Source organism: Delphinus delphis, chromosome 18 (assembly GCF_949987515.2).
Source record: "Delphinus delphis chromosome 18, mDelDel1.2, whole genome shotgun sequence".
NCBI classification, from domain to species: Eukaryota; Metazoa; Chordata; class Mammalia; order Artiodactyla; family Delphinidae; genus Delphinus; species Delphinus delphis.
In genome coordinates this window covers 45,376,803-45,396,092 of record NC_082700.1, presented here as the reverse complement: position 1 = coordinate 45,396,092, position 19,290 = coordinate 45,376,803, and the positions used below count along the sequence as shown (strand labels likewise).

At 38.2% G+C, this 19,290-nt stretch overlaps 1 protein-coding gene across 1 annotated transcript in view; it reads left to right on the top strand.

Annotated features, from left to right (window-relative positions):
* Positions 1-7,939: 7,939 nt before the first annotated feature.
* Positions 7,940-19,290, top strand: part of DACH1 (dachshund family transcription factor 1) — a 414,702-nt gene continuing 403,351 nt past the window's right edge. Inside the window, exon 1 of the mRNA XM_059995618.1 lies at positions 7,940-8,779. Within this exon, the coding sequence (XP_059851601.1) occupies positions 7,956-8,779 (824 nt within the window). The 5' untranslated portion in view covers positions 7,940-7,955. The remainder of the gene's footprint in view (positions 8,780-19,290) is intronic.

Here is a 19,290-nt window from a genome sequence, read left to right as displayed (position 1 = left end):
CCTCAGGATTTTAAATGGTAATGACCAGTTCATTTGAGAAAATGGCATTTTAGTGCTTCCCCTCACGAGCTCTTAAGGCATATAAGGTGTCTCTTTCCCAGGGATGTGCACCTCCTTTTGTTTTCTGGCATTACTGGAGCTGACCTGGCATGGATCACTGGGTGAGCAGGCAATCTTAAACACTTCTCATATAAATTACTGGTTCCTTTCTAAGTGCAATTGCTCACAGGGTAATATACCATTTCACAACTCTGATAGCAAAGTCTCTTCATTCTACTGGGTTCCACACACCCCCAGGAAATGAACAGACAAAAAGACTGATGGCCGTGTGAACCTCAGAAATGTACAGTCTGGTTCAACCTCGGGTATGTACCTCGTGAGCACTTTGGTATCTTTCAACTCTATTCCCTTCTTTGACTCCTCTCAAATCCTCTTTTCCTGCTTTAAAACCCATCAACAAAAACAAAAATATCAACATGACACACCTATGTGAACACTATAAAAAGCAAAGCAGTAACGAATACTATTTTTCAAAGTAAATTCTATTTTTCAAATTTTCCAGAAAAGAAAATAATGCTCACATTTTATGCTCTACATTTATTAGGTAGAAATGACCCATCTAGCTCCCATGCCAAAGAGGCTTACCATTAATTGAGCACTCCAAGATTCACTGGTTGCTCATCATTGCCACATTTTCCAAACCAATGTCTTTTTCCCATGAACTCTAATGACAAGGTGTGTTTTTACTGACAGTTGACTTGGATCAGAGCTTGCAGGATTGTATTTCAGGTTGTGACTCTGTAAAACCCTGTAACTTTCTTTGAAGTTAAACAGTGTCAATCTGTTTCCATGTCTGAATAACTCTTAGAAGAGCCTGCCTGACCCAAGTCAACTCTCTGAAACACACTATTTCCCCATAATTGATGTTCCAAATGAATGTCCTTTCATAATAAAATGTGCTGGAAAACAAAACAGCTTTGCATCCTGCACAAGTTGCATCATAATTAAATTTTATTTTATCCCATCGAGGCATGCTAAATGTTGAGCAAAATATAATTTTAAGTAATTTGTTTGTATTCTTATCTGTAGGAGTTGGAAATTAACAGCATTGCTAGTTCGCGTTTACTGTTAAGCCTGGAGAGCGGAGAGATTGCTTTGCAAACATTACAGTTATTATGTCTGCAGTTGGTACTCTTTGTATAAATTATTGATCAGCCAGCTTATTTTTCTTTCTGCTTAATGGATATTATAGCATAGTTGTTTACAACGCTATAGTTAAGGTTGTGTCAGCACTTCCATTATAATAAACCCCCTCTGTTACAGGGGGTTTATAACTTGTTGTAAAAATTTGCTCTGGGCTGAAACTTGGCATACAAGATCTCGAGCTGGAAGGTGGCAATTGTTATTCTTTCAACTTAAAAAAAAAAAAATCTCTTTGTTCTGAAGGGCAATAAATAAATAAACAGTTTATTCTTTTTTAACAATCCTTGAAATTTCTGACTTCAAATAGAACAATTTTTATAGACTATTTGTTGGCCAATGACCTCTTCTTTTATTTAATAAAGCAAAGAGAAAGAAAAAGGACCAAGATAATAAGTTAAAACAAAAACAGAAAAGCAGACAGTGAATCAGTAGAAACTTTTATAATTAAGTTTAATACATTTCTCCTAACATTGCAAAATCACACCATAATTTATGTTTTAAATTAAACATGCATTTACACTATGTAAGACTTCTTTCCACCCCAGTTCCCAACTATGTATCCCTCGAGCAATTCATACATCTTAATACTGATATTCTTTAGAGAAAAATGAGCTTTTGGTTATTTAAAAAGAAAGGAGTATGACAATTAGAAAATGCCATATATGAAAAGGTGCAATTGAAGGTACAATAGTTCCTAGAAAACTAGGGATTTAAATATCTGCCTGACTTTTTGACCTTTAATCCAGTCTGCCATCCCTCTTACCATTTAAGAGATGAAGGGAATTAATCTCAATTTATATCATTATTTTTGCTGCTTTCTTTTATGATCCAACTCTAAAATGATCTTGCTGTGGCTTGTTTGTTTGTTTTTTATCACATATTTGCCTGTGCAACTCTTAATACCAACCCCCAGATGGAATTAGGACACTTAACACTGGAAGTAAGTAGTGATGGGAAAGTATAACCAAATTATCAGGGAGAGTTGACTACTTGTCGTAGAAATGATGCAGTTTGGAGTAAGGAAAACCAGTCCATGATGATTTTTTTCTTTGTAACTGTTCTCTTTGTTCCTCTAACTATTCTCCTTTCTCTCCCCCGACATGGGTTTAGAGATTTCTTACAATATGCTCCATAACCAGCAAAGTATTTTCGGCCAACATGTCACCTTCATTTTGAACCAGGAGAAAACGGGGTGAGGATAGAAGATTAGGGAGGGAGGAACAGTAATGCCAAATTGTGCCATTTGGTTCTGACATCTATGTAAATGTGAACATGAATAGGTAATTACTACATGTGTTCAGTAAGCATACATATATGGTCCATGCATTTCCATGCTGGAAAACAAGTCAGAGTTACTTATGACCATTTTGATCACTCCTTTATTAAGAACGGCAATTTGTAATAAAAAGTTAGAGCGCTTCAAGTTATAGCGTGTTCAGCTCCCCACCTTCTGTCCTTTGGGTAATTTATCACCAAGCTCTCTGCACCTGATTAGAGAATGTATCCTTGAGATAAAAGTCTTATTCCTTGTTTGAGGAGGGACAGGAACTGGAAAAGAGGGAGACTGTAGAAATGAGACACTAAGTCAGAAGTTGGAACCCCAGGTGGGGGGAGCAGAGACAGGAAGTGTAGAGGTACGGAAGTCTTTGCTTAAGGTAGTTAGGGTTTATCTGCTGAGCTGATTGGTGAGGTCGTGTGTCTGAGTTAAAAAGGCTTGAGAGAGTTACTTGGCATAATTTCTCCATCTTCAATGATTTACTACTGAAGTGCAAACATCAATTTTGGACTCTCTCCTGAGAAACGTTTAACAAAGTCAGTCAACTACTGGTACCCTGTTATCTTTCTAGATTTGCCAAACTTGGAGAGCTGCTTTATAAACCTCTGCCTGAAGTTTGTCTTTTTTTTTTTTTTTTTTTCTGTTAAGGAAACAGGTCCATTAGTAAATACACAGATGTAAAAATCATCTTCCTCTTTACTTCGCCGTTGTGATATATCTTAGAATTGTTCAGAAGTGCACCCTATTGTGAAAGCTATTTGTGCCGGGTGTGCTAATGCACTCTTTGATTGAGTGAATTAGCAGTCATAACAATCTGGCAGTCTGGCCATAGAAGTGTGCTCAAGTTGATTTGTATTATGGCTGGACTGGAAAATCTAGTGTTAGTTGTTTTTTGCCCTGGGGCATTGTTTGTACCAAACTCCACTTTTCATTTAATTTTCCAATATATTTTGAAAGATTGAAATGCTTGTGATCAACATTTGATCCACTTGCATTATTTAAAAAAGAATTCTGAAAGTAATTTCAGATTCCAAAAAACCTTGCTTTCAATTAGAGTAAACATAATTAGAGTGACGTCGTGCTCGGAATGGTAAGTCTCCCTTTGAATCTATTAAGCATGTTATCTCCTTGTCCTGTCACTGAAAGGAATTCAGTATATATCTGAGGTATACATCTGTATTTTTCTGTTCATGCTTCTAATAGAACTTGGGGAAAAATTAAAAGAATAAAATTGCACAGAACCTTTTCTTGTTGTCCTTTCTGCATATTCCCAAATTGTTTCTGCTTCATTTAGTGATGCTATAAAAAGAGGATACTCAAAGCTTTCAGGAAATTTTGAGATATTCAAGAAACATTCAGATATGTATTGCCTTTAAGTTATTAGAACATTTTAGTTTTTTTAATATTCTATGAAATCCACATTTTCAATCTTAATTATATCAATTGCTATATTGAAACCCTAAAAATTTAAAGACATGACTTATCCTAGCTTTGTCAATATTTGTATCTTTCTTACAATCCTCTGCTTTGCAGTCATTTACCAGAATTATAATGCAGCATGAATATAACTTTAAAATGACTATTGATTACAGAGAAAGCTTTGTGAAATCATTTAGTCAGTTTCCCCACTTGAGAAATCAGTGAATAAAATAGGTCAATAGATAAGGATGGAATGGATGTAATACAGTGCTATGCCTCCCTGGGTTATAAAAAGGGTCAAAAATGAATCCCCATAGAATTCATGGTTTTATACTCGTAAAATAAAATGATACTTACCAAATCCCAACTCTAAGTCCACCTTTCTACAGATTTATTCTTCGTTTTTAAAGCACAGGTTTTGAAAGTATATTTTTATGTTTCCCTGTTTCAACAGAAGCATTTCCTTGTCACTGTCCCTTTTAACCAAATAGGATGCCCTCATCTTCAGGCTAAAGTGCCTGTTGTTATCCAGGTATTCACCGGGACTTTTGCTGCAACAGCTAGTCTGTATTTTCTCAGTCTCCTGCGACCTTACAGCTCTTCTCAAAACTGCATTTCCTACTGAACTGAACTCTGTCTCCTGTGCCGATTTTTGTTAAGTAATAGATGGTGAGCCCTGAGACCACTCTCTCTATTAGTTCCATTCACAGGGATGTCTTCGGGGGCACGGAAGGAGGGGGAAGGGGAAGGGAGGGGCCAGGAGGGGGCAGAGGGAGGGAAGAAAATACCCTCCCTGAACTGGTACAAGCTCAGCTTCAAACGATATCCTACGAAAGAAATTAAAGACTTCTTAATTAGTGCAGCAATTAAGCTTTCTTGGTAGCATTTTAATCAGCATAGGCCCTATCAAAGGACAAACAGAACAATTTGCAGGTCTTTGAATTTTAAACAGTCTTATTGATTTTAGCACAATACGTCTTCACAACACACAGGGAGAATTTTCTAATATCAGTTACAGTACTCTGAGTTATGCTTATGCAAATTGAGTGCAAGTTGGAGAGGAGGAGATGGAGGGAGAGGACCTGAACCAAACAGAGATGTAAAACAATAAACAAACAAGACAAAAGCTTGGAAACCTAAAGATGTGATAGGAAGAGTGGGAATTTGAAATCTGTGCAATTGATTTATCTGCTGTTATGAAATACCATTTGCCTTAATCTCTGGTAATATTTCTCAAAAAAAAAAATAAATAAAAAGAAGAAAAGAAACTTGAATTTTTCCAGGCTTTTCTTTCCTACATATTTTAATTTCCATTATGTGCCTTTTCTAATCCTATTGTTTGATCACCGGGGTATGTGGTAGTTCCTAAAAAATGGTTTAGAGATCTGAGATGGGGGGTGAGGGGAAGGAAGTTCCCATTCAGGTAGGGGCAGGCGCCCCAAGCCCTGCCTCTGAATGGAGCACGTGCTGGGAGACGCAGGGTTCCCTGCAGAAAATTTGGACTTTGCTTTGATGCTGGGTGGGATTATGGCTTGGTCAGCTATCATTACTTCCTGTCCGTGGCTTCGGAGTGTGGCAGGTATTAGGTGAGTGACAGTTTAAGGAAATATGAGAAACGAGAATGCTTAGAGCAGATTTGGGGCATTTAATTCTGATTTTTTCCATTTGTGGGTCTAGAATTTAAAACGAAGAAACTGGTTTAGCATATTAAAAACTAGAGCAGAGTTTATTAAAGTTGTGCATGCAATTCCAAAATAAAATTAGTAGACATAAACACTTAAAGTGTTCTGATGTATGTGATATATATCCAATCCCTATTTTTAATTGAAGTCAGATAAGAGGAATGAAAATTAATATAAATTATTTCTGGATATATCAAACTACATTGGCTAACTAGGCAAAACAACTGTATACACTTTAGCTACCTTATAGAAGTTAATCTACTTTTTGGCAACAATCAACTTTCTGAATTCTTATGACCCAGGAAAGACTCCTGATATAACTGCTATGCCCCAAAAAGTTTAGTATAAACTTTAGACTTTAGACTAATTAGTCAACAGTGCCATATTTCCCTATAAATATTTCCTGCACCTTTTGACACTAAACTTCACAAAGGTTAAATAATTAAAATGATAAAAAGAAACGTGATAATAATTTCAACACTACACTGTGAACCCGATGCTAATAGTTTATTTTTAAAATCTGTCAAATGTTAAAGCACTGTTTCTATCTTGTAAAGTTAATGAACATGTGCAGACAGGTTTAAAGCACAATTATTTAAGATTCCTAGAGATATAAACAGAGAACAGACTTGACCTATGCTCAAATCACAGGTTGGTCAAAAATCCTTGAATAAATAGTACTTTCATGCAACAAGTTAGAAAAGGGAAGAAAAGCAGAGAGGAAGGCAAAGAGCAAGAGAGTCTAAACTCAGCCTAGTGTTTTTAAGCATAGCCTCCCTTTCTGCCTTTACAAGTCAGCTAGCGAGCTTTGTTTTTGTTCTTTTCATTATTTACAAAACATATTTCTACAAACTGAGGACTTTCCCAAAATACAGTGATACTTTTCAAATACAATATATGTGTGTGTAGATACGTGTGTGTGTGTATATACACACACACACATAGTTACTCACCTAACACATTAGCAACTAGCCTTGGGTTTTAAACGATATGAGGATGGTTGGCGTCTGTGCAAGACAGGTGAATTAATTATAGAGTGCTAGGTAAGAAAAATTAGTGTGTTGTTTCCCCCCCACTTTCTAAATCTTCAAGGGTGCCTTATCTCTTCGAATTCTCTCGGTATGATTGGCATTTCTAACCTGCCTTTGGGGCGAAAGTGAAGTTATTCTCAACCATCCATATAATGGCAAGCATTTCTTTCTTTCCACAATCTATTAGGAAATGAGGGATTGAATGCAGAGCATTCCATGATTCTTAAGCGATTTCAGACTGACTTTTTTCCCACAACTTGAAAACTCTCCTGGAATTTTTCACTATCTTTAAACAAATAAATAATTGAACCGACAGATAAAATAATCAGATGCAGAAAATATGCGCTTTGCTTCCACATGGATTTTCCTCAGAATAATTTCTTAATTATCATGAAGGGAGAGGGTGTGTTTTCATTTATATCTCATTGCAAAAAACGAGCAGAGATACATCCTAAATCCTTGAAGGAGAGCTCGGAGCGCTCTGGCTCCTCTTTAAGTTGGCAGACGATTGCTCAGAAGGTTTTGGAAAAAATTACGAGTCTTCGCGGAAGAAATGGAATATTAAGACATGCAGTCTAACGGTAGTAGAAGAGAAAGAAGTAGATGATCCCTCTTTCCGATCGCCACTTCTGTGTCCGGGCTTTTCCTCTCCGTCCCTCCCATAGTTTCTTACTTATCCTCCCCCTCCCCTCCTCCTTTTCTCGCTCCCTCGCTTTCCCTGGGTCTCGCGCTCTCGGAGTCTCTGCTCCGAGTTCCTGGTTGGATAATTTGGGTTAATACTAGTGAGTGAGGTTTTTGCGGCTTCAAAGGGTATTTCAAGTTTCCGGAGCTCCTCCCCTCTGCACCGTGTGACAACAACAACTCGTCCAGCCGGCAGCCTGCACTTTTCAGCTCATTTTCTCTCTGTCATTCCCCGCTCAATCTTTGATCAATGTACTTGCCAGGGAGAACCCAAGTCCTTCAAACCTCCTCCTTTTCACCTTCATCCTTAACTTTGTGCTAGAGCGGGACCCACACAACAACAGCCGACCCTCCCCGCCCCCACCTCCAAACCAGCCCCCGATCCCAGCCCCCGGAGAGGACTCGCATTTCGACTTGCGGGACACTTTTGTGCGTTTCTCTCTAGAGCGCCTCTCGCGCTCGCCCCTCCTGCGCTCGCTCTTTCTTACCCTCACCTCCTTTTTCCCCCCTTCTCTCCCTTTCTCCTTGTCGTTCTCTCTCAGAGTTGTTGTTGTGGCCCCCTAGCTCCTTCTCCCCCCCGCCCCCCTTTTTCTCCTTGCCCTCCCCGGGGTGTGTGGCAACTTTTTCCCTCTCTTCTCCTTCTGTTTCCCCTTATATGTGACCATGGCAGTGCCGGCGGCTTTGATCCCTCCGACCCAGCTGGTCCCCACTCAGCCCCCGATCTCCACGTCTGCTTCCTCCTCCGGCACCACCACCTCCACCTCCTCAGCGACCTCGTCTCCGGCTCCGTCCATCGGGCCCCCGGCGTCCTCAGGGCCAACTCTGTTCCGGCCGGAGCCCATCGCTTCGGCGGCGGCGGCGGCGGCGGCGGCGGCCACAGTCACCTCCACCGGCGGCGGCAGCGGAGGCGGCGGCGGCAGCGCGGGCAACGGAGGCGGCGGCGGCAGCAACTGCAACCCCAACCCCAGCCTGGCGACCGCCAGCGGCGGCGGCGGTGGCGGCGGCGGCGGCGGCGGCGGCGCCTCCAGCACCCCCATCAACGCGAGCGCGGGCAGCAGCAGCAGCAGCAGTAGCAGCAGCAGCAGCAGCAGTAGCAGCAGCAGCAGCAGCAGCAGCAGTAGCAGCAGCTGCGGGCCCCTCCCCGGGAAACCGGTGTACTCGACCCCGTCCCCAGTGGAAAACACCCCCCAGAATAATGAGTGCAAAATGGTGGATCTGAGGGGGGCCAAAGTGGCTTCCTTCACGGTGGAGGGCTGCGAGCTGATCTGCCTGCCCCAGGCTTTCGACCTGTTCCTGAAGCACTTGGTGGGGGGCTTACACACCGTCTACACCAAGCTGAAGCGGCTAGAGATCACGCCCGTGGTGTGCAATGTGGAACAGGTTCGCATCCTGAGGGGACTGGGCGCCATCCAGCCCGGAGTGAACCGCTGCAAACTCATCTCCAGGAAGGACTTCGAGACCCTCTACAATGACTGCACCAACGCAAGGTAAAGAGCGGGGGGCAGCCTCCGCCGCCCGGGGTCCCTTCCCACCGGTCTCCTCGCCCTTCCCTCGCTCCCTTCAGGGCGCCGCTCGCTCCGCGCGCCCGCGAGCCGCGCGCTCCGCCGAGCGCGGCCCTCTCCTCTCTTTCCTCGGGGCTCGCCGGCCGCTCCCGACCCTCGGAGAAGTTGGCACCTCACCCTGCCCAGACCGCGCTCTTCCGGCCGGGTCCACCCCTTGCTGGCCCGGGAGCGGAGGCGCAGCCGCTGTTGCACGCGAGAACCCCAAGCCTCCGGGCAGAGGGGGCGGGAAGGAGGAGGACGGTGCCTTTCCAGGGGCCACAGCGCCCTTCCTGGGCCGCGCCGGCGTCAGGGGACCCCTCTCAGCGCGGCCGCCCGTGTGCGCGCTCCCTCGGACCCGGGTTCCACCGCAAGGCGCGGGGCAGTGGCCTAGCTGCTCGGAGGCGCTAGGCGGCATCCCGGGGGCGGAGGGAGGTCGTGACCCTGCTCGGCAGGGTTCGAGGAGCGGGAAGACGCGCTCCGGGTGAGGGCCCCGCGAGGTAGCCTTGGGAGTGGGTCACTTGGAGGTCGGGAGGGGGACGGCCCCAGAGGCCGAGAGGCCGGCGCAATCCCGGGGGACCCAAAGCGAGTTCAGCTCCGAAGCCCCTAGGGCAAGCCCGCGGAGGGGAGGGATCTGTGTGTGCGCGCATCTGTGCGTGTGTCCGCGTGTGAGCGTGTGCGTGTGCAAAGAAGATGAAGGGGTACGTTTGCCCCGGGACAGACGCGAGGGGACCGTCAGGGTCCCTTCCGTAGGGGGAGGTGACCGGGTGCCTGAGACTCTTGGAAGCTGAACCGGAGAGATGGGGAAGGAAGACCACAGCTTGCTTTCTCGCTCTCTCTCCAAACTGTTCTTTTTTTCTTTTCCTTTTTTATCCCTTTTCTTTTCTTTTCTTTCTTTCTTTCTTTTTTTTTTTTTTTTTTTTTTTTTTTGTTAAGGGTTAGTAGCTCACGCAATGAGCAGGTGCAGGCTTTGCACTGGGATGCTCTGTGTACCTGAATACCGGTGCCATGGCTTCCCCAGCCCGGCAAAGCGCGGGAACTCTATAGAGGCCACGGGACCTGGAGCCAGGCCCGACCAGTTTTATGCTAATGAACGCTCACTGGGGGAGGATCTACCGAGAGGGGGCGGGAGTAGGGTAACTTGGCAGTTTCGGGGTAGAAGTGATCATTCCACCCGCTCTCACGGTTCCGTCTTGTCCCTATCGTTGGCTGCAGAGGGGAAAGTTCAGAGATACCGGGTAAAAGCGAGTAGGGAAAGTTGGAGTCTAGAAGTGAGCGCGTGGGAACTGCGCGCAAAATGTGTGCAGCGACTTCTGTACCTTCCAAATAAGTTTAAAGATCGGGAGAAGAAGCGGAGTTTTACTTCTTTTGGGTGTGTTCCCCTAGGAGAGCTAGGGAAACAGAGGCGGCAAGGAAAGGCGCAGGACTAGACCAGAAGGAAACCGGGGTAGAAAAGCCCCTAGCTATTTCTTCCTTGGGAGAAGACTTCTGGCTAGTGCCCCCGGAAGACTGGAAGACGAAAAAGACTCGAATTCCAACCCAGTAAATGTCTTACCCTGACCTAGCCAGAAACTCTTTTCCGTGTTTATTTGCCATTCTTTGCATCGGGCCATGGGTGTATATCTGGGTTTTGAACCTTTATTTCTACTATTTTTGGGTGAATGCTGAGCGCCCGCGTGTGTGTACGCGCACGCGTGCCCAAGAGTCTGGACAGGTGGAAGTAAAGATTGAGGGGGAATCTTGATCACTAAACGTCATTTACGGAGATAATTGGAGTTCTTGGGTGTTCAGAAGATAACATATTTGCAAAAAATCTACTGTTAAAACAAGTTGAATCAGGGCAGAAAATTGTTGCGGAGTTGTTATAAAGAATGCTAGTCAAAATTTGAAGCCGGTTCAGATATGATTGCGGTGAAATTGCCTACCTATCCAGTAGATTGGTGAAGCGCTGTTTTTCTTAGTAACCAAACCACTCTTCTCTTGAATCTTCTTTGTGTGTTTCTTACAGCACACACTGTACTAGATAATTAATGGCCATTTCGCATAACACGCAAAAAAATTGGTGGAGAAAACTCCCTTCAGAGACTGCAATGTTATAATCAATTTAAAGCAGGTAGTGTTACACCACTTACAATTATTCTCTTGGTGTTTTGTGTTTTTTTTCCAGAAATTTCTGAAAATATGGAATTTTCAGGTTTTGGAATTGAAGTCCTCACCATATGGTTGCAGAATATTCTTAAAGTTATTAGGAAATAATTTTAAAGTATTTTTTCCCTGAGGTTAACAAAGCCTCTGGAGTTAAAACTTTCAGAGCCAAGATAAGTTAAATCCAGTAAAACTGTTTATCCCTTCAAAAATATCTCATCAGTACTCTAATTATATTTCAATCACCTCGTTTTAATACTTTACAATGAAATGTGTTATTCCAAAACTCTATTTTAGGTTAAAGTTAAATGTGGTAAGTTTGTTGATTTACTATTGCATTTTGATCTTTTATCAACTACAAGACTTTCTCAAACCTAAACACATGCAAATACTGAAGAAGATGTGTAGTTGTAGATATCTGCCTAGGTTTTCCTAATTCTGCCACTGACTAAGAAAATAGAAAACTTATCATTGAACTCCCTCTCACCAAAATATACTGTTTGCATTGTGATGCATTATTTTTTAGTGATAATTACAAGTGTTACTGTCTTATTTCTCAGCGTTGGAAACAATACCTAAAATATTTTTATCTTGAATTTACAAAACTAAAATTACCCTTTTCATTCAAGTCCAGTTTATGCCCTTACTACTAAGATCCTTTTTCATTCATCTATATATATTGATTTCTTTCATTATGGTTTCTTTCTCCTCTGGCTACTTAAGAGACTATCTAAAGGAATAATTGATGCAAAAGATAAGAGGAACTGTGCAGAAAGGCAAACTATATAAAATAATATGTACATAGTGTGCAAGAAACATTAAATCTTAGCACTCTCAGCTTTTTACAGAACATGTATTTAATTATGTCTCTTAAGAGTATTTAGATACCAGAGAATCTGAGGAACCAAAATTTTTGATGTTAAGGAAAAGAAGCATTCATAAGCTTGCTCAAAGTGGCTCAGTAAGTTAGTAACAAACCTCGGAGTGGATTTAATTTGCTTGGGGCTATTGCATCAGTGTGCTATCTATGAAAACTAGAATAAATGTTGAAGCCATCTGTCATTACCACAAGGAGATGAAACAGAGACTGTCACCTCCTTGATAGTAAAGCTAAATAAAATAGGGGTCTCAAAGCATGAAAGAAAATATAAGGAAATATATTTAAAAGTTGTCAGAGGACAAAGTCTGACCTTGATCACCTTCCTCTAATTATTATTTTTCAACTAAACATTAGTTGCATGAACTTGGCTGTTGCAACAGAGGTCACTTAATTAACTGGTAACCATTAAACAACAACAAAAAAAAGAAAAGTAATTATGTACATGGTCAAGTCTCTGAGTCAGTTGCTTGTTTGTAGATTTGGGTTAGCATTCAATTTTCTGTGAATTCAGGTAATAAAAAGTGACTGTTCTATTTTGTCATCAAAAATAATTTTTTTTTTTTTTTTGAGCATTGCCAGAAGTTGATTTTGTCTCAGGATCTTCCAAACCAGCTTGTGATTTGGGTCCTACGTAGCCCTAGATTTATGAAGTTTTTAACTTGGAAAGATTCCAGTTAGTTTTATCAGACATTTTATATAAATATACATATATTTACAAACAGTATTCTTTTGTCTTAAAAGTCAGTACCATCTATTGACAGGAAATTGAGAGACTACATGTCTTTTTTTGTCCAGTGGTAATATACGAAAGCAGTTTTAGTATAAGAAATATAAAATATTTTCCAATTCTTGGCTCTTTTTTTGTCAGAAGATTTTTAAAATAAAAATAGCATATTTATTTAACATTTCCTCCGTTGCATGCTATTCAATGGCACGGACTTATGCATTTATGCCTCGATGTAGAAAGTTTCAACACAATACAGACTCCCTTCTCACAGATAATTATGATACTTAGCACAGAGAAATTCAAAACTTACTTCAAATGAAGAGAGACTATGCTTTTGAAGTTTTTGTATTACAGTCTATTAATGGCTCCTGTAAAGCCTGATGTCTCGTCGTATAACATTTCAAGAAAAATATGGCATAATTAGAAGAGTAGGGCCTAAAATGTGAAAGTTTTTTGGTTCCATCACTTATCTCTGCACACTTTTTAAATGTTGGTAAATTGCAGTTTAATAACTAATACATAAATAAAATCTAAGAATATGCTCACCTCGGATTTACCTTGTTTAATCACATTATGTTGCAAGATACAAATTCTCAAGTTATTTGGATAATATCTTTCAAATCTGTTTTTTTTCTCCCCTTGGAGTTAGTCTCCAGTGATATCATAATCATTATTGTCACATAGTGCACATAGTTATGAGGATGAAGATGGTTTACTTTCTGAACTCCACGGTTAATGTCCTGAGACACTTAATTTGATTTGCACATTTAATATTTTATTTTGTGATGATTCAAATATTATGTATAATAAACTACAAGACAGGCTTATTTTTTTCTTGTCAGAGTTTTCTTGCATAAAATTTTTGTATTTGCATTTAAGGCAGAATTTTTAAACTTCATTTAGTCTAAATCTGCTGTTTTTTTTGTTTAATCTACCACATTTCACAGAAGTTGCATATGAATTATTGAGACCAATATTAGCCACTCTCTTTGCCTCACTACCTTCCCCAACCTTCTGAGTTGTGACACCCAATATTGATTAAAGTCTAGGCTGGATTTGAGCATAAATCACTCTTCTCTTTGGTGATTTACCATGTGTGATTCACTAGCATACAAAAACATAATATGCTTTATTGTTTCTCATTTGCTGTTTTGTTTTTGGAATGTGTAGCATTTGTAGCTTAATGTGCTTAATGTGCAACCAAGAAGTTGTTATTTTAGGAACAATTTGTGCTTTGACTGTCAATTAGTATTATTTTACCTTTCCAAGTTACTTTACTAAATTGTTTCATACAGTTGCCTTTGTTAATCAAGTAAAATAATCATTTAAATTGCATTGTATTAGCAACATAGAACACATGTATTGCAAAATATAATAAGAAATGAAACTCTCACAGGTTGTAAGCTGTCTCCCTTTGAATCTTTGTCTGAAGAAATTAGTTTGAAATATGCCTTCTTAAATAGGTACAGGTGAGTCTTCTAGATTTCACTAAACATTTTGGTTTTAAGGTTTTCGTTACTTGATTCTTTAGAAAAGTTCGACTTTGCCTGAATTTAATCTTTCCAAGATTTCATTTTCAGATTGTTCACCAAGGGGAAAAAAAAAAAATCACATCAATTTATATACCTTTAAAATGACCAAAAAATGTGAAAAAATTGATATTAACTATTTGGATATTTTAACATGTATTTAAGATAAAGTTTTATCATTTTATGTTTGAATTGTTATGAGAATAGAATGACCTTAGCATGTGCCAGCATGTGCCATTCTCTTTACTGAGTTACTGCACTGTGATTGGTCAGTCGTGTGTGTGTGTGTGTGTGTGTGTGTGTGTGTGTGTGTGTGTGTGTGAATGCTGCAGCTAAAAATTCAGTTAAGAATACATTAAAAATACATTTATATTTATATTTTCAGACTTAGAGACTGCATTAAGGAGGCTCTTTTCCATTATATTTGTTGTGTTCAATAATTTATTTTTTAATGAAGAAAACCTGACTTAAAAGCCCACCAAATGGGGCTTAGATAAGTGGACTATCAAAGGCTCTGATCTGCACAGATACATGTATCTCAGGCATACCAGTGGCTCTGTGAGCCCACATTGTCCTCAAATTCCTTTACTTTCCTTCTCCTCAACTTGTCAGAAGTATTTCCAATCAAAAGTATTTTTTTTTTGCTATAGTATCTGTCCTTTAAATAACTTTTAATTGCTGATATTTGCTTTTTAGAGTACATCACAGTATAGAAGTGTCTCAATTAGAATAGTGAGATTAGCTTACCAAATTATTTCTTTGGAAAGCAGGAACACCAAGGATAGTATATTTATATTTGGTCTAGTAGTTAGTTATTATATTCAGTCTAGTAATTAGTTATTATTAGATTAAGTGGTGGATCATTTTATATTGATGCACCTATTTACTTTGGGAAGGTTTTTGAGAATCTTTTAAGAGGGGGTCTATTACAGATACCTGTACAATTTAAATGTACATATTTATTTTATAAGTATTAATATCCATATAATCATATATAGAGAATGATGCAAATCACTACATGATCCTAAATCAGAGACCTTGAGCCAGGTGCATTTTAAATTTCTTGTGTGTTCTGATTTGGATTTATCTTATAAGATAGGAGGATTCTAATTCACTCATTTAAAAAAAATTTGCATGTGGGTTTTTCTAAATTGGATATAGAAATGTCCAATGACTGAACTTTGTTAAAGGTGTGGCCCTGTTGCTTTCTGATTCATATTAGCTTGGAGTTGATCCAGGATATCAAGCTGGGATTCTTTTGCACGTTTAAATGTACGTGACTTGAGTGGAAGCTGTCAAAGACAACTTACTAAACTGGAAAACTCACTGTGTATTTAATTTGTCTTATATTTTTGTGCTTATAAACATATTGTAGTGTCTAAAAGTCTGCAGCATGGCAACACACTGAATAGCCAGCTGTTTTAAAAAAAGTTTTAGAGAGTAGTGATTAAAAAAAAAAAAACAGTTTAACTGAAGCATCTAAAACATGTTATTATCTAAGATGAATACACTACCTAGAATATAGTACATGTTTCTTGCAAGAAATAGGAATTGTTTACTATGATTTGAAGACTAAAAGTAATTTAACTATAGGTAGATTAATAATAATCTTGCAGTGGATTTTGAAGGTAGTATATATATTTAACAAAAAATTGGATATGCTTTTCAAGCATGATTTTCTCAAAGCAAATATTGAAATGGGCAACAAAGTAGATTGGTTACTTTTGGTTAGTAACATTGAAGAATTGAGGAATGTTTTCCTTTCCTTAGAATAAATGAAGGGAGGGGTAAACGAAGTATTAAAAGTCACAATGTAACTTATCTTTGAATTTATATATGGTATCAAATGTTTCTAAATAATTAGATTACCCCTGTAGTCACAACAGGAAAAAACAATGCTTTTCTTCAAGGACAAGGAAAATATATCAGGAAAGAAAGAGTACTAGTCAAAAGGGAATTATTTTATAGAAGCACATACAATCATTTGCAGTAAATACTTGCTAGTTCAGTTTAAGGGATATGGTCATTTCTTAAGTAAAGGTAATGATAATCAATCTCTAGAGTATATTAATCAAGAAATATTTCATTACATTCACATATCAAGCAGATGAAGTATTTTGTTAAAATCTTAAACTGATTGTATTCAGAAATTGTATTAATAGCAGCAGTAGGTCAGCTGTTTTATTCATAGCCTTATATTTTAAAAACATTTTGTTTATGTATGAACAAATCACTGAAGCTGTAACTAATCTTTGAACCCATCACAGCTCTGCTAAAATAGACTGATATATTCAACAGTATTAATTCTTATTTTATATTTAAAATATCTGTTTTTTTAGCTTAATTTTTGGAAATGATATATATGTCTTAAGTTAGGCAGTTTGTAGCTTAATAGTGCCTCTGGATTTTAAATGAATAATTTGGAGCACTTTTCTTTGTAATATCACTGTTCACACATTTTATACTAGGATGAATGTTCTTGTGTATGCAACAAGTATAAAATTTCTATCAGTATTCAAGAGATCTTTGTGGTGGATATTTTTGTTTATGTTAAGCTTAGCCCATTTGTGGTCTATGTATTTATGCTTAAGTAATTATAATCCCTTTATTAGAAAAGCTTTTACGTATATTATTTGTGTTTGTACACACACACACACACACACGAGAGGCATGTAGAACATAGGGCCAGAAGACCAACAAGTTACTTATAAAAATAGCTTAATTTTGCTTTCTGTAATTCATTTAATATAAAATAACACATGAAAAGCCAATTCTACTTTAGTGAATGACCATAGAAAACTATATTTAAAATTACTTTTAGGGTGAAAGATGTAGTTTATATTTAAATGTTTTAAAATATAATTATAAATATAACATTATATGGCTATTAAGACAGTGATTAAACACTTATCTTGATTTTCCTAGACCTTTATTTTTATGATAACTAAGATATACTTTTAATTCTCTACAAAAAATATTTATAACTGATAAGTATTTTATTGTATGAAATCGACATTAAACTATTAGGTACTAGAATCTGTACATTACTGAAGAACCTTTAAAGTGCTTGATGTCATAGCACCATTTCTTTTATTGGTTTATTTCACTGCTGCTTGCACTTTGGAGCAAGCATATCCTTTAAAATCAGTGGATAAATGATAGGAAAACAATATCATAATCTAAGAAAAAAAGATTGCTCTTCTAAAAGCTTTGCCATCAATGAGATGAGTTAGGAATGAGGTCAATGGGTTAATCTGCAGGTCTACATAAGGAGATGTGTATTACCACTTCTTGCAGTGGACTGTAATTGTCTTTGAAAACACCTGGTAGAGGTCCAGTTAAATTGAAATCAATTACTTTCTCAATCATTCCATGGCATATGTCAAGTCATTACGTCATTGGTAAAAGTGCAAGCATGCATGCATTTTTTTTGCAAAGCAGGAAGAAGCTTATAAAACAGTGATTGCTTAAAGGACTCTGCTTCATCTAAAGCTTGAGGGATTAAAAAAAATCACTTGGACATAGTAACTTAAAATGACATTTGGTAAGAAGTTCATCTTTGCATTTAGTTATCTAAGTAAAAACAATATTTCACATTCCTTTCTGCATCATCTGGTATGTATATATACTTAAAAGTTAGTGAGAATGGTTTCAAAATATTTTATGACATGTGACCTCTGACACCTTTATTCTTATTTTCTAAGAACCCTCTGACAAGTATATATTATAATCAAAGATGAATATATGTCTGCTCTTCACTGATTTTTTTTTTCTTCACACCATTGACAGTACATGCAGATTTGAACTTGTAGCCAGGAACAGTGCTTCCATGCTTCAAATTGCCAGAAGACCCCCAGGGATGGAAACTTGACCTGCTTTTATGAAACCATAGAATTACATTTATACAAGTTACCCCATGGGAAAGGAATGAACTGATCCCAATTCAAACCTTAATATTGGAGCCTTCTGGGTCAAATTTGATTTTTCTTTCTGTTAACACCTGTTTAGCTCCCAAATTTAGTAACTATATATTCTTAGGAAATTTACAAAATACTATTCATGAATGGCATTTCACAGTTAAGCCAAAGTGCCATCAGAATTTGGCAGCTATTCAAGATTTCACATGTGACTAAGATGCTACTTTTTAAAACAAAATATCTACCTTTCAAATATATATGCTAGATGTTAAAAGGTTAAACATAAATGTGTTTAATTGGACATGGGAACATTTATTTTGTACTTTTTTTTATTAATTTCTCTCCACAGAAGAGTCAGCCCAAGTAGGGGAAGAAACTTTTTTTCAGGGAGTTATTCCCTATGATAACATTTCAGAATACAGATTTTTATATGAGTATATTTAATTTTTCTTAGATTCACATTTTGAGAGGTTAAAGTTCTTATTGTATTTTTAGCTGGATCACTTGAAAGTTTTCAGAAGGCTCCCTTTGCCACTAGCAATAGCAAATGAAGATCACTGACAAATTTTATATGTAAAAGCCATTTTTATTTTAGTTATGTGGACTGGGGCTAAGTTGGAAAACTAAAATTAATCATAGGTACAAAATAAAGAGGTATTTAGGTATGTATAGTTTGCTTAATTTCTGGAATATCAAAATGCTATATCATATATCTATATATATATATAAATGGATAATGTATATAAAATGGTAGGCTTATAATATCTCTGCCTATAATGGGTGATATTAAATGACTACCATTAGATTTAGAACCTACCTCTTCATATAGAACAACTTGCTCTTGATCATATATATACAGAAACATTTTATAAAAGGTAAAGCAACACATATACATATATATCCCCCACTCAAGTATATGCAATGACAAAAAATAATTCCATGATTGGATTTTGGAATTGAGGTTAGCAAGTTCCTTTTCCAATAAAAATTAGAGAGAATTTCAAAGATCTTTCACTTCCTTTTTCACTTAACATTGGTAAAATCATTTGGATAATTGGCTATTTCCTTACAAGAACTAAACATAAAAATTCCTAATAAGAATGGTTATAACAAATCAATTCTTGGAGTGTGGAAGAAAAACATTGAGATTTCCAGTGAAAGGAATACCACTTTTCTTACTATCATAAGTCATGATTATCAAGGAGAAAATATTTAGGGTTTTAAACATATGTTGCTTATTTTTTATTGGCTGTTCTGTGACA